This window comes from Prunus avium, chromosome 3 (assembly GCF_965620075.1).
Source record: "Prunus avium chromosome 3, drPruAviu1.hap1.1, whole genome shotgun sequence".
In the NCBI taxonomy this organism is placed as follows: Eukaryota; Viridiplantae; Streptophyta; class Magnoliopsida; order Rosales; family Rosaceae; genus Prunus; species Prunus avium.
The window spans coordinates 35,723,798-35,740,290 of NC_142286.1; the positions used below are offsets into that span (position 1 = coordinate 35,723,798).

Sequence of the window (16,493 nt, forward strand, 5' to 3'; positions counted from 1 at the left end):
TCTTACACACTCCTTCTTGGACAACTTCAAGAGATCACGAAAGTTGATATGACCAAGTTGTCTATGCCATAGTTCCATCGCGTCATCAGTAGCTCGGTTGCACACAAGACTTTTGTTCTCATTCACCTGAATGCAATAGCAATTATCCTTGGATCTCATACCACTCATAACCTTCTTTTCCTTGCAAATCAGCAACATAGCATTGATCTTTATCAAACCACACACTGCTACCATCATCACAAAGTTGACTGATGCTTATCAAATTTGCCTGCAAATTTTCCACCAGCATGACATTCTTTAAGAACGGTAAGCCAAGTGTCTCAACATCTCCTTTCCCTAAAATTTTACCTTTACTTCCATCTTCAAATGTCACAGAGCCTTCCACACACTGGGTATTCAGATTTGTAAACCAACATTTATCACCGGACATATGTCTTGAACAACCACTGTTGAAATACCACATATCAGATTTTCTGGCAAATAAAGCAGTTAAGGTCACCAAGCATTTTTCCTCCTTTTTTCTCCACACTAGTTTGGTTCCTTGAAGTAGATTAAAATTTCTTGGAGAATAGGAGTAAGCTGACCTCTTCTTCTTTCTAAGCATATTGCATCTAGGCCGTATATGACCAAAAACTCCACAAAAATGACACATTGGTATAAATTTCTTTGCGCTAACCTTCACTTCAGTAGAAGAAGATTCTTTGATGAATTTCACAGCTTTGACCTCTTGCTTAGACCTTTCACTTTCAAAACCCAAGCCTCTCGTATCACCAGCCTTTTTTCCTAGACTTAACATCTTGTTAATCTTCTCTGCGCCAATGGTCATACCAAATATTTTTTTCGTTGCTAATTTTAATTCAGCACTAGCATGGTCCCTTTCGAAAGTAAGAGAAACAATCATATCTTTCTGCAGCTGGTACTTGTCTTGGAACATCTGAATTTTTTCAAGCAAAGACCCATGCAGATTCTCTTCTGTTTTCAGCTGGGATTGAAAGGCAGCTTCAGTCCTGGTCAGTTCTTCTTGTAGAAAGACCACTTGATCAGCAAGCTCTGCATTTTCCTTCTTCAGTTTTTCAGAGGAATCATAGAGACTGTTGAATTGCTTCATCACCACTTCTATCTCAGGTTCTTCAACATCAGAGTTCTCATCCTTTTGCGCATGAATTCTACCAGAGAAAGCAACAACTTGATCTTCATTTTCTAAATTTGAATCATTATCAGACTCACTGTCACTCCAAGTTGCTGCCATTACTTTATTTTTCCCACTATTTTGCTTCCTCAAGTTATTTGCGCATTCAGAGGCAAAGTGTCCATATCCACCACATTCAAAGCACTTCAGTGAATCTTTAGAGCCCTTTTTCTCCATAGTTCTGGTTGTATGTGATAACTTGTCAGAAGTAAACTCACGAGGACGACTCCCCCTTGTACTTGAACCTTAATTTCCTCTCTGTTCACCAGGTCTTGAATTCTTAGATTTTAAAAACTTACGAAATTGTTTTATAAGCAAGGAATAATCCATTTTGTCTTCGGACAGATTATCACTCCCATCTTCTTTCACTGTATTTAGAGCAATGCCCTTGCTTTTCTTTATTTCTGGAAATTCCATCTCATAAGTGGTAAGAGAACCAATTAACTCAGTAAGTTTATAATTATTCAAATTCTTACACTCTTCAATCGCTGTCTTCTTGGCGTGATACATCACAGGCAGAGATCTCAAAATCTTCTTCACTATTCTGTGTTCAGGAATTGCATCACCAAGGTTGCTGCAAGCATTCACCACCACACTCAATCTAGCATAAAATTCAGCAAATTTTTCAATTTCAAGCATCTTCATATTTTCAAACTTAGTCATCAGTTGTTGAAGTTTGGATTCTCTGACAGTGGCATTTCCTTCATGAGTAATTTCCAGAATATCCCAAGCCTCCTTTGAGGTTTTGCAATGACATATAAACTCAAATTTTTCAGCTGATACCGCAGTGAAGATGGAGTTAAGACCTTTTTGATTGTAGGCACTCATATCATTTTCTTCATCAGTCCCTTCTGTGTTTTGCTTAATTACAACCTTTGTTGTTGACTGGCCTTCACTTTCAACCTCTTTTCCACGTCCTTTAATTTCCTTTGTTAGAGGTTCCCAACCGTTCTCAATGGTTGTCCACACCTTTGTACCTTGAGCCCACAGAAAAGATTTCATCTTGGCTTTCCAAGCCCCATAGTTAGTATTCTCATCAAGAAATGGAGGATGAGTCACAGACCCACATGCACGATCCATTCTAGCACAGCCCAACGATCTCACTAAGCACGTCTAGTGACCCGCTCTGATACCAATTGAAATTCCCTAGAATGGCCAATCGATCTATTTCTTAATACTTAAACACCACAGCAGGATTGAAACACTGCAACAATCCTGTAAACAAAAACTCCAGAATACGCAGCGGAATAAATTCAAATAAAAATGCAAACAATTGCACAAAGGGACACATGATATGTTGACGCAGTAAAAACCTCAAGATGAGGAAAATAACTGCGGGCACTATGCCAGAGAACAAATCACTATGAGAAAGAATACAAAAAGGTCTTACTAGTCTCAACTCACAAAACTAACGCTCACAAGGCAGACTTGCCTACTCGCCTTTGCTACTCAACCCAATCAGCGATCTTGTCTTCCTTCGTCAACAAGAGATGGCACAACTCTGGTCTCGGCTGCTCACACCTCAAGGCACGATTGTTGATCACCAACATGCATAATGCTCATGAACTCACACATATATGAAAAGATGATGATTTAATCACTCACGGAGGCTAACAAGGAACAGCCACATGAGTTTTCAATATGAACTCTCAAAAACTCTCTGCAAATATTTTGTCGTGCTTTTTATTCAACGTTGCAGACCAGACAAACAAAACGGCTAAGTTCCTTTCTTAAATTACACGCTTAAAAACTAGGCCAGAGACCAAAAAAGGCTTTTAGCAAAAATGGGCTTTTTAACAAATAAATTATTTCTTTAAAACAAATAAAGCCACTTAATTAAAAACCCAATGTAAAGACAACATAACCCTTTTACTTAAATAAAACCACCGTTAAAAAACTCACTGATGTCTGGCACTGGATTATGTAAGACTGAAACCATATATCAGTCTTGTACATCTGACAGCCACTTTTGATGACCTTACAAATATGCAAATATGAATGCATGGATGCAAAACATACCTTGGCATTGTCTTTGAGCCACACTGATCCAAGATAGCAGAACGTCACTTGAAAACTGTAGGTTACACTCAAAGACCTACTCTATGTTTTTGTAACAGGAAATTGCCAATATACCAAAAATTGATCCTAACAAAAAGCCTATATGAGATTTGATTGAACTTGAAAATTTGTAGATTTGATTGAACTCTTGTAACAACCATTTGATTTTCAGATTTGATTGAACTTGAAAATTTGCAGATTTTTTACGGTATCAACATTGATACCGAATCATATCGATCCCATTTTGGTCCGGTATGATTTGAACATGTTTTCAAAAACTCTCATCCCGTGTTATCCCATACCGATTCCTCTATTCGGAATTGACACCGGGATGACCTCCATCCCGTGTCATCTCATACCGTGCCCACCCCTACAGCAAAGGATAACCATGGGCCATGGCCCAAAAGAGGATAAGAGATAACTCAACTCAGCCAAAAGAAAAAAATGACTAGGACAAGAAATGTAGATTACTATTTTACGCCTCATACAGTCATTACTTTGGTCACCTGATTTTATTTTTATTTTCTCTCCGCTCCGTCACAATTTTAACTCCTAAATTTAGGAGGCTGTTTATGCAATACCGCTCTTGGTTGGATGGGGGTGGGTCTATCATCTATGGGCGCTTTCTCATCAAACACAGGACCCAGCCGCTACTACTTTTGTTCTTCTCATTTTATTTGTTTATTTATTGCATATTGCGTGCCATAAAAATCTAAGCACACAATATTTTGCTTATCATTGAATACAAAATTTAGTGTTACATTAGAAAAATTTGTTGACTATGTTTGATTAATACTCTACTAAGGTTCAATGTATTGACTTATCTCTGGTTCTTACATGCATCTGTGTTTCCAGCTGATTTTGTTGGCTCATTATGTCTCTCCCCTCTAATTAGGTGATTTTGTTGGCTCATTATGTCTCTCCCTCCTAATTAGGTGTATTTGTTTCTATCAGTGAAATTCACTCGTACCCTCGAGTTTTCTATTTTCTTAATATGTTTGTATGTAAGATAAATTTAGCCTACTCTATCCGTCCCTAACCGTAGACCACTAGCATACATGGTAATAACTCTACCATCTGGCAATTGTGTCTTTCTCGATCATGTTTTTTGTTTTCCCTTCTTATGGGCATGTTAACTGGAAGATAATTTTGTTCCTTTTTCTGATTTAATTTGTGTCATTGTTCTTGTTTTAAGTCCGAAAGGGGGTCGATTTGAGTTTAAGAATTTATGGTTTAGTGTTTTTATTTGAAAGATAATTTTAGAAATCCAATACTGCATATGAATTAAGTTTTGGAGTGTCGGATGTAAAAGGATTGTATCATCCATCATGATTGGGCTTTTATTTCTCAATCTGAATGAATTTCATGACCCAAAAACTATAACAAAAAATTGATTATACGGTCCAGCAAAAGAAATGATTGAATGTTTCTAGTAATTCAAAGTTTCTACGGCTCGGCCCAGAATGATGATTGCCTTTTGGGCTTTTTTTTTCTTTCTATTTTTCGTTAGATAAGGCCCTTTAAATGTCCTATAGATTGTTTCATAGAATTCGCTGGAAAAAAAAAAAAAAAATACCGAGGTGGTTTTGCAATAGTAACAAATAAAGCAAAATAGTTGTCCTTTTGTTTGTCTAGTATAATACCAAAAACATGGGAGGTATCGGAAAAGGTTTTAGGTTCGAATTCTAATATTTTTGTAATGTGTGTGAATTTATTGTATTATTTCTTCTCTTCTTTGAATAGAAAATATCCGAAGATAGAGAAATGTATGTATATATTATATAGTCCTCTCCATTTATTTTTTATCCCTCCTAGTTCCTTACCAAATGCATGCGATAAGCGGGCGGCTAGAAAGAGTTGGAAACAAATGAATTCCAGCTTCCTACCACATGCGACAATTAATTAATTAATTAATTAAAGGGCATAATCTTGATCAGCAGAATATTTGAATATTTAATTGGAGAAAGAAAGGGCTTGGTGAATCTTCTGGAAAACCGAGGACAGACAAGTGGTTGAAGAGAAAGGTGGTGGATCAGTTTCATGCACGAGGCTCCAAAGTCGTGGGTCATGGACACTTCATTATATCACGGGGGCAAAACGACACCGTTGCACCTACCTAGCAGCTCACTCAGCTCCCCGTTTTTAGGAGGCACCAAATACCATTACCACCTTTCACAAAATCTGTGTCCTGTGCAGCTGTGCCTACTCTCATTCATCTTGTTGAAAACAATGGGGAAAGGATAAAGTTGGTGGCTACGAGACGTACCCTCCTAAATTGGAAATTAATCTTCGTCGCATTAAAAAAATGTTTTGCACTTTAAACCAAACCATTAATTCATTCATTAAGACGCATGTTATGATTATTAATTCAGTTTCTTTTTGTTCACCCCCAAAAAAAAAAAAAAAGTTTTCTTTTTCTTTTCTTTTTACCCATTTTTAGTCCATCGATGGAAGAAGTTTTACTATTATTTCTCTCCACAAACTGCTTGATTAATTAAGATTTATAGAATATTAAGTCGCCTTAAGTAGCAGCACTAGCCATCTTCAGGGGAACAGCCTGCGCATGTCATGTTTGATTACGCACAACTTGCATTATCATATATATCTTTTCCAAATAAATAAATAAAAAGTTGTAATATCATATATTAATTCACATTAGTTAGTTCAAGGTTCATGTGAATTTGAACAGAAGATTTGGAGCGTCCCGTTTTGTTTTAATGATGGTTTGCTTAGTAAATAATTAACAATATTCCTTGTAATGATGGACGCACAACCACATTGATTAATTAAGTAAGTTTTCATGTACGATTGTAAATAGGAACAATTAATCCAACACTTGCATTAGTTTAATTTAAGTTGACTTTCTTGCAAAGGATGGGATCCACTAATGTAGTAATTTGAAACCATTATTTTTTCAGGAAAAGTCATAGATTTTAGTTCTAATATTCTAGGTTCGATTAGGTACGGGTCTTATATATATATTTACGACCTTAATTATTGTTTTCAACTCCCTTTGAAGTTTGAACCCAAATGTGAACCAAGCTTTTATACAGCATACGTAGCGTGAAAGACGATGTTCATGCAAGTTGCAAGAATTTCATAATCTGAGGTTTTGTACCATCCCATGTGATTTATCAATTTATCTTGAACAGGTCCTATAGATTGTTTTTTTAATCTTTTTCGTTAGATAAGGCCCTTAAAATGTCCTATAGATTGTTTCATATAATTCACTGGAGAAAGACAGTATATATTTATAAGGCTGGGCCCACAAAGCCACTATCTTCAGTCATCCATCCATTTGTAGCAAAGACACATAAACCTGCGAAGTGGTAGCAGAAGATAAGAGTAGAGGAAAGCCATGGTATGAGATTTTTCTTGGAGATGATACTGTTAGCTTCTTTCTCTGTTTTTGGTGTGGTTGAAATTCGGTTTTGTTATTATAATAATATTATTGTAAGCTGTCCCCATTTCACCACCTGCACAATCCTCAGGTGTGGGGTTTTATCACAAAAGGCCTCGGTATTAGTTGGAGTGGGGTAATTCTATTTAAAGTACTCTTTCTCCTTCTCTCTCTCCGATGTGGGACATAATTGGTTTCAACACTAATGACTTACGGCCTGATACTCCAAGGCCAAGAAGACCAAATTAATATAATTATATATTTGATAAAGTGGAATGGTGTGATTGAAGAGATGATACCTCCAAGCTTCCAAGTTAGGTTGGAAGCCAAGTTCAAGTCCGGATGGAAATCAACCCCAAGTTGGGATTTAAATCCCAAGTCCAAGTAATGGTGGTAGCAAAACTCCAAGTCCGGGTGGAGAGCGAATTACAAATGGCTTTGCAGACTGATGGTATACACAATTTTTTTTTTGTTTTTTGTTTTTGTTTGAGGTTATACACATTAAGTGAAAGTTGCAGCCATTAAAGGCTTTATGGCCTTGTCGTTATTTCAGGGTCACTAAATGGCCTACCATTTGATTGTAGGTATACGTATTTATTATAATTACAAAATCTATCTTAATATATCTTATATTGTATGACCTTAATATATTATGCTATAAAGAAGAGACCTAGACCTCTTGGCGTGCTGCAGGTGGGAGCAAAAGGTCAAGCGTTTATATTGACATACTTAGGTCCCGTTTGGTTCACGGAACGGATTTGAGGGGAAATTACTTTCTATGTCATTTTCCAAGTAATGGAAAATGAAGATTCCTTTCCCATGTTTGATAATCCTGGAAAAGTAATCAAGAAATACCACTTTGTTTCAAGATCATCAATTTCAAGAGCTTTCATAATATCTTTTTGTTGTTGCTCTCTAAGTGCATCACGACGCTTACACGATGCTCCAATAATATTAACGACACTACTAGCCGTTGTGAAGAAAGTAGCAATGTTTTCATTTCCCTTTGCCACGGCTACAAGAGCTAGTTGTAGTTGATGTGCAAAACAATGGACATAATATGCTTGAGGATATTCAAAATCTGTGTTTTAAGACCATTGAGCTCACTTCTCATATTACTAGCGCCATCATACCTATGTCCTCGTAGCCTGGACATGCTCAAATTTGTTGAAGAAATCAACTACTCAATTGCCTCTTTCAATTTGCTACTAGTCGTATTAGAGACATATTGGACACCCACAAACCTTTCAATTACTTGCCTTTTTTTTTTTTCACATAACGCAACACCACCGCCATTTGCTCTCTTATTGAAACATCTCGTGATTCATCTACCAATATAGAAAAGAATGCATCGTTCATATCACTAATAATTGCATCAATGGTTTCAGCAACACAAGAATTGACAAGATCTTTTTGAATTTTATGAGCAATATACTTGAGATTCCCTGGAGCGTTCTCAAACACAACGACACGAACTTCCTCATCATGTAATCTATGAGAATATGAATCCACTTTACAAGGTTATGGAATGCTTATGTCCAAAATGTTGTAGAACTAGTTCTTAATGTTGTAAACCTTTGTGTTTACAAGAATAACGACCACATTTAGTTCTCCAAGGTCCACATTTGCCTTAACCTTGTAATGGGGATCCTTTCTATTGTAAATTATAGTATTACAACATTATGTATACACTTTACAAGTTTATGGAACGTTGATGTCCAAAGCATTGTGATATGATTCCCTTAATATTGTAAATCATAGTGTTACAAGATTATGGATACACTTACAAGTTTATGGAATATTGAGGTCTAAAACATGGTAAAAAAATGCCCTTAATATTGCAAACCCTTGTGTTTACAAGAATAAGGACCACATTTACTTATGTAAGGTCCACCTTTACTTATGCAATTACCAAACATGGAGATAGTAATTGCATAAATGAAGTGCTTATTGGACTACAATTGCATTTTATGTACAAAAGATGTGGAACCCCTTTGGATAGTACAATAGATCGATCTTAATCAATTTTTAACTCTAGTCCATTTGGTGATTAAAAAATTTTAGGTAAATTTTTATTTAAACCCAATTAGTTTATAAGTAAACTCAACCAAGTAGACATGCCAATAGATTGGATTTTGATTTTAATCCAATTCGAATTCGATGTAATTAATAGGAGATGGATTGGACTTCTCAATCTGATAATCTGATTACAATTCGAATCCAATAATCAGATTTATAAATGGATACGGATATGATTATAGTTCATCCGATCCAATAATAATCTGATTTGACTTAGTATGAATTATAATTTAGTTTTTCTAAGATTTATATTAATATTTTAAAGAGTAATTTTAGTTTTATATGCACTAATAATACACTTAAAACTAATTTTTGTTGTTGATAAAATATCAAAAATTGATATAAAAAGTAGATAAATACAATAAAAGAATGAGACTACTAATGAAATTTTGATTTTTTTTTTTGTACGTCAGAAAATAAATCAGATAATAATATGATCTGATATGAATCCGATGCGTAATGGATATGGGTTGATATGTGCAATCCGATAGTCCAAATATGATCCAAATCCGATAATTCAATTATAATTGAATTCGGATTTAGATCGAGGTATATCTGATCCGAATCTGACCCGTTTACAGGTCTACAACCAATGTTTCTTTTATCCCAAAAAAAACAGTATTTCTTTATTAAAAAAATACAAGTTCGTTCATTATAAAAAATATTGTTTTAAGATTTTCAGAATTACATTAATTTAAAAACATAGGTGGAAAAAAAGGAAAACCACAACACCATGAGACTGTTAACAGTTGCAGTGGCGTTCTATTTGTTTGTCATAAGTTCTTTTAGTTTTTCTTTTAATTTCTGGGTAATCAAAATAAATATTTTATACCCAACAAATTTGTAGTTATTATTGTTTTTTATTACAAGTTAACAAAAAAAAAAAAAATTGGTTGACTGGATTTAAATAAAGTTTTAAAATTTAATTAAGTTAAAATTACTTTATCTAAAAATTGAATAAGACATTTTGACAAAAAAAATTTGAATAAGACAAAGTTTCTTTCCCATAAAAAAGACAAAAATTAAATATTAAGAAAAGCTTGGGAACGGGTCAACTTGAACAACAGGTTTCAATTTTTATTAAAATGTGGGTGTATCGGTACACCAGGTGCACCTTCTCCTATGATCTAATATCTAGTGAAAAGAAGATGTCAACATAAATTACTTTATCTTTTATTTATTAAATAACTCGTTTCACTTAAAGCTTTTTTAAAGGACTTATCTTTGCTTGCTTGTTATTATAAACAAACATAACGAAAACAGACATTATTGTTTGTCTATAAATTAGAAGTTTGGCTACTGCATTTGGATGCACATAGTGGAATTTATAAGCTCCATCCTTTTGAAGATTTCCCCAATTCAGATTGTGAGTAGTTATACTTTGCTTCACTTCACTATTCCATTTTGATCATTCTCATTTTTTGTTTTTGGTTTTTCTGTAAATGACTTTTGGGTGACTAACCGTGCGTAGAAGAATTTTTATTTGAGATATTTAGTCAAATACCCATTCTTAGCACTAAAATTATAAATAAATCCTACACCATTTAATTTCTATAAACAAGCCCAAAAAAAACCCAAAAAATGAAAGTTAACCCTATTGAATTTAATTTATTAAGTGTTTTAGGCTTTTTTTTTTATGAGGTTTTAGGGTTGGGTTTGTTTTAAGAAATCAATAACAGTTTTGTAATTTAAAAGAAGTTAAAAGCCCTTTTGTTATGTTGTAAATGGGCTTTGGGTGTGTTTCTAAAGTTCATTTCATATAGGGTTTTTTTATACTTTGGACTCTTATATTGGGTATAATAGTGAATCTCCCTTTTTATTTCATGTTCTTTCACTTTTCTTTTGTCACAGTTGTCAAGTTAATTAGTGTAACTAAGAATCGGTAGCTGTTTCTTTTTCTTCTTAAAAATTTGACAGATTTATTTAAATTAAATAAGATGGTTAATTTCACCACTTAAAGTTATCGGTATAGCTCTTATAATTTAATCACTTTGGATAACTTGACAGCCTAAGCAATGGCCGCAGCTACAGTTTCCCCGATTGCTAATCTTCAACTTCTAAACGATCTTAACTATGAAGATTGGAGTTTCCGGTTGAAAGTGTACCTGTTAGCTGAAGATGTTTGGGACGTTGTGGAAGCAACCACTGAACCACCTAAACCAGAAGATGGTGAGGTTGCGTTTAAGGCTTGGAGGAAGAATAATGCCAAGGCTTTACTTGCAATCCAGACGTGTTGCGGGGATGATAATTACCCTATAATCGAGGGCATTACCGAAGCCAAAGCTGCCTGGGATGCTTTGGCTGAAGAGCTAAAGCCTTCTGATTCTGAAGAAGGTATAATCATACTGGATTTTATGTTTTCTTTTTCATGCATGGTGTTAAGGTTGAAAGATTTAAATTTTTTTTTAAATATATTTTTATGTTGCCCTCCTACATATAAAAATAAAATAATGGTTCCGCAACTGATGATTGTTTTGGGTCTCATCCTCAAAATTTTATAATGCCAGTTTTACCCTCCAGCAGCAATTAATTTTATGGACTCCTGCATGTATATTGCTGGTTTTATTTATATGGTGGGTTTTTTCAGTCTTGAATTTTGAGGTTTGTTTGTTGGAATTCTTTTCTTCTTTTATTTTCTGTTGCCTAATGTTCTTCTTTTATTTTTGTTTACTAGTTTTCATTCTCCAATCAACCATGCCCACAAAATATTGCGCGATATTTCTTTAATTTTAATTTTTTGGGTAAATGGGTTTCGTTATTGATGGATCATGGTGGAGCATTCTTTTAAATATGGGCATTAATTTACTGGGGTGGTGTTTTTTCATTTATTCTTGTCAAGTTTATTTGTTATTGTATGTGGGGGAAATTATTAAGTAATACAGATATACCAATAAATAAATACAAATAAATAAAGTACGCAAGTAAAGTCTGGCTGTGATACGCATATATCTCTTTGTCAAAATAAGGAATGATAAAAGAGAGATACATAGCATTAGTATATATATGTAAGCCAACGGGAAAAGGGTCCTTTTTTATTTTATTTCATAGAAATATGTTTTGATATATTTAATTTAAACAGGATGGCATAATTTTTATTTTTATGTTTGCTAAGAAACAGGGCATGAAAATAATGATGAGAGCGATGTGAAGTATGATCCTTTGTACGATAGTTTGAAGCTTGGTGATTGGAATGCTGCAAAGGAGTTTATTGATCGACACCCCGAGGCACTAACACATACAGGTTCATCAAGCGGTGGGACAGCTCTTCACGAGGCAATCGAGAGGAAGCAGTTAGACATTGTGGAAGAGTTGTTGAAGCTGATGACAGAAGAGGACTTGGAAATTGAAGATGACGTTGGTTTCACAGCTTTTTTCTATGCTTTGCAAAAAGGAATGGCCAAAATAGTTGTCAGCATGGTTAAAAAGAACGAGAAATTAGTTACCATGCGTTTTACCAACGGAGGTGGTATGACTCCAGTTTTATTAACTTCTGCTTTGGGCCATTGGGAAATAGCTCGCTTTCTCTATTCTCGCACTCCAATCCAAGTTTTGACTGTAGAAGATAATGGCCGCGATGGTGCTGAACTTATTTCCTCGTCCTTTGTCCACAGAAATAAATTAGGTAATTTTGACACAGTTTTGATATATATATATATATATATATATATATATATATATATATATATATATATATAACCAATTATAGTATATGTTGATTTGTGGCTGCTTATATGATGAACCAACTATACTATAGATATTGGATGGGATTTACTTCAGAATTGCCCAAAATTGTCCATTACTGAAGATTACTTCGGGCACTCCCCTCTAAATGCACTAGCTGGTTTCCGTTCCGCATTTCCAAATGGGGTTCCCCTCAGATTTTGGCAACGCTGGATCTATAACAGTTAGTATTTTGTATTCTCTTCTCTCTTCTCTTCGTAGTATCAAACTAAATTTTTCACGTTAAAGTTATATATATATAGTGAGATGTACCAACTAAATATATATTTCTGATTTGATTTATTTTGTATTGCAAGAATAATCAAATTGAGACTGAAAAAAAAAAAATTAATTATATTAATACGAAATGAACCTTACAAGAGCTTTCTATTTTTTCTGTTTCCTTCTGATTTTATTTATAATGTATATATGAAGGAGTGCAAGTCTGCATATTCATTAGCTTTCATTGTTCACAAGACAGTGCATGAATTCATATATATATATATCATTATACAGAAATAGAATAATACTGCTTCAGACAAGTAGGAAAATGTATTGATTGGATTGTGTTGCTTTCTCTTTAGGTATACACGTAAATTTGGATTGTGTTTCTCAACCTGCTCCTATCAACTTTGATGTTCGTGTAAATTTTGAAGAACTAGAAGATGCCAAAAGAAATCAAAGGGATCTCATTTCCTCAGGTACGTTACCATTTTCTTCTTGGTTTTCAATATTGCATCCTTTGTTATATTTTATATAAAGTAATGGAAGAAAAAAACACATGTAAAGTAACGTGTATCCTTATAGAAATAGAATAATACTACTTCAGACAAGTAGGAAAATGTATTGATTGGATATTGTTGCATTCTCTTTAGATATTGTTGCATTCTCTGATGTTTGTGTAAATTTTGAAGAACAAGAAGATGAGAAAAGAAATCGAAGGGATCTCATTTCCTCAGGTACGTTACCATTTTCTTTTCGGTTTTCAATATTGCATCCTTTGTTATATTTTATATGAAAAAAAAAGCACATGCAAAGTAACGTATGCATGTACACTGTGTTCAACGTGCTCATCAGACACGTACTACTAGTATATATGGAGTAGCAGTCGAAGTAAAAAAGTTCTATAAACATTTTTGTTTGTTTTTCTTTCCTTTTTGTTTTTGTTTAGCCAACATCTATAGATTTCGCAATGCAGTTAAGGGTTTCTTCCAAGGAGTTGTTAAGAATCTTCTCAAACTGTTGGGTACGCTAGCTACATCCAACATTATTGATTCTTGGTTTAATTCTCACTTTTGTAATATGCTGTAGATTAATATTTTTTTCACTGTTAACCTAGGAATCCATGACTTGCATGAAATGAGATTGCACCATGTCCGAATTCTTAAAGTTCTACGGCTCATGTGTGATGTGGTAAAAAGTAGAAATCTTGACCCGAAGCAAACTGCCTTCGTGCAAAAGGCAGTCTTCCGAGCTGTAGAACGAGGACAAGTGGAGTTTATTGAGGAGATGTGTAAGGCGAATCCAAGAACACTAATGACGAGTGATGAAAGAGGCAGATCAATATTTCATTATGCCGTTGAATGTCGTCAAGAAAAAGTTTTTAATCTTATATATGGGCTCAGTGAATATGATAGGATTGGTATCTTAATGCGCGCTGATATGTCTAACAATAGTATCCTACATGCAGCAGGGAGTTTATCTGCACATCTTAATCATATTCAAGGTGCAGCTTTGCAAATGCAAAGAGAGCTACAATGGTTCAAGGTCAGATTTTCTCACTTTATTACATATATGTAACCTTAGACAATTACTTTGTTACATATACCTATAGGCTATATATGTGATGTGAGTTTTCTTAATGAAATGTAGGAAGTGGAGAGTATTATACCCCCCCAGGCCATAGAAACTATAAATTATACCGAGAAAATAACAGCACGAGAACTATTCACCAAGAACCACAAAGAATTGGTGAAGGAAGGAGAAGAGTCAATGAAAGGGACAGCAACTTCTTGCACAGTCGTAGGTGCCCTCATTGTTACCATTATGTTTGCTGTTGCATTTACAGTTCCTGGTGGAAGCAATCAAGATACAGGTTTTCCCATCTTCTTCAGAGAGAAGTTCTTTAGGGTTTTTCTAATTGCAGATTCTATATCACTCTTTTCTTCGACGACATCAGTGATGATATTCTTGGGAATTCTCACATCACGTTATGCAGAAGACGATTTCCTCAGGTCTTTGCCCACAAAAATGCTATTAGGCCTTTTCACCCTTTTTTTATCTATCGCCACCATGATGGTTGCTTTTTCTTCAACTCTTTTTATTATGCTTGAGGGAGAATCATGGGTATCTATTCCAATCATTTTGCTTGCCAACGTTCCAATCGCCTCGTTTGTGTGGATGCAATTCCCCCTCTTTCGTGACATTTTCATGTTTACCTATGGAAGAGGAATATTTGACAAGAAATGCAGAGGCTGGGAATAAATCCTGATTATGCTGTGTGATGTTTGCCTTCTGAAGTCATATGATGTTCGTCTTTGGCTTTGTCACTTTTAAGAAGTTTTTATGAAACATGTAAAGAAAACACAATGTATGTGTGTGTTTCTATATATATATATATATCTATTTAGTTCAAATAAAACCATTCTTATAATTAACTTTGTTTGATGCATACATTTTTGTTTGAATAATGTTTTATGAAGTATGTAAAGAAAAGATAGTATAATCTTGTGATTTCTAATGAAATGTTTCAGTCTTTTAACCAAAAAAAAAAAAAAAAAAAAAAAAAGAAAAGAAAAGAAAGGAAAGAGAGTGTCAAATTGGAGACTGTGTTGAGAAGAATATTTCTCTATGTATTGATAGAGCCAGAAGGCTAAGTATTTATAGAAAGATTTACAAACCCTACAAGGAATCCTAGGTTTACTTGGAGACTACTCCTAAATCAATTACAATCAATTACAGAAAAGGAAATAAAGAAACTTCCTAATTTTCAACACTCCTCCTCAAGTTGGAGCATGGATATCAAGAATGCCCAACTTTCTTACAAGATTGTGAAAAACATTACTACCAAGGGCTTTTGTGAACAAATCTGCTAATTATGACGCGGATGGAACAAAGGAGGCAGCAATCTGTCCAGCTTGTATCTTCTCTCGAACCACGTGACAATCAATTTCAATGTGTTTCGTGTGTTCGTGGTAAACGGGATTGGCGACAATATGAAGGGCTACTTGGTTATCACATAACAACTTTGCAGGACCTAAATTGGTAACTTGTAGATATTTCAAAAGATATCGCAACCAAGTCAGCTCACAAGTAGTAGCTGCCATGGAACGATATTCTGCTTCAGCAGATGAGCGAGATACCGTTTTTTGTTTCTTTGTCTTCCAATATATGAGTGAATTCCCAAGAAAAACACAGTAGCTAGAAGTGGATCTTCTTGTCATGGGGCAATTTTCCCAATTAGAATCACAATAACCTATCAAATGCAACTTGCTGTTTGAAGAGAAAAGTAATCCTTGACCTAGACTACCTTTCAGATAGCGAAGAATACGTAAAGCGGCATCCAAATGTGGTTTCCTCGGTTGATGCATAAATTGGCTCAAAATGTTGACTGCATAAGTAATCTCTGGTCGAGTGATTGTAAGGTAGATTAATCTTCCCACCAATCGTCTAAATCGCAAAGGATCGTTGAGCACTTCACCATCACTGTTTGTGAGCTTCAAGGTTTGCTCCATAGGAAAGTCTATTGGTTGAGCACCTAGAAGACTTGCATCATCGAGTATATCAAGTGTGTACTTTCGTTGGGAGATCGCAATTCCCACCTTTGATCTTGCAATCTCTAGCCCGAGAAAATACTTCAAATGTCCCAAATCTTTAATGTGAAACTCATTATGAAGAAAAGACTTCAAGTTATGTATAGCATTCTCGTCATTGCCTATCATCAACATAGATTAAAACAACAGTAAATGATGTACCACAAGTACGAGTGAATAGAGAATAATCTGAGGGAGATTGTGTAAATCCTGCTTTCTGAATGGCAACAAAAAA

General features: G+C 34.7%; 2 protein-coding genes across 3 annotated transcripts in view; one reads left to right on the forward strand and one right to left on the reverse strand.

The window, feature by feature from the left end:
• The window catches only part of LOC110758249 (uncharacterized), a 44,391-nt gene extending 29,461 nt beyond the window's left edge, over positions 1-14,930 (forward strand). Inside the window, exons 3-9 of one of the 2 annotated variants that reach the window (XM_088251089.1) lie at positions 11,845-12,344; positions 12,471-12,630; positions 13,031-13,147; positions 13,322-13,405; positions 13,645-13,692; positions 13,786-14,213; positions 14,319-14,930. In XM_088251089.1, the coding sequence (XP_088107215.1) occupies positions 11,845-12,344; positions 12,471-12,630; positions 13,031-13,147; positions 13,322-13,405; positions 13,645-13,692; positions 13,786-14,213; positions 14,319-14,930 (1,949 nt within the window). Of the gene's footprint in view, positions 1-11,844; positions 12,345-12,470; positions 12,631-13,030; positions 13,148-13,321; positions 13,406-13,644; positions 13,693-13,785; positions 14,214-14,318 lie in introns of those variants that run through there. The other variant, XM_088251090.1, reaches the window with a different exon arrangement.
• On the reverse strand, positions 143-2,269 carry LOC148296050 (uncharacterized). Its single transcript, XM_088250114.1, has 2 exons — positions 1,533-2,269; positions 143-1,370 (listed from the first exon to the last, which is right to left on the reverse strand). Exons 1-2 carry the CDS (start codon positions 2,267-2,269, stop codon positions 143-145), a joined length of 1,965 nt encoding a protein of 654 aa, XP_088106240.1.
• Positions 14,931-16,493: the final 1,563 nt, after the last annotated feature.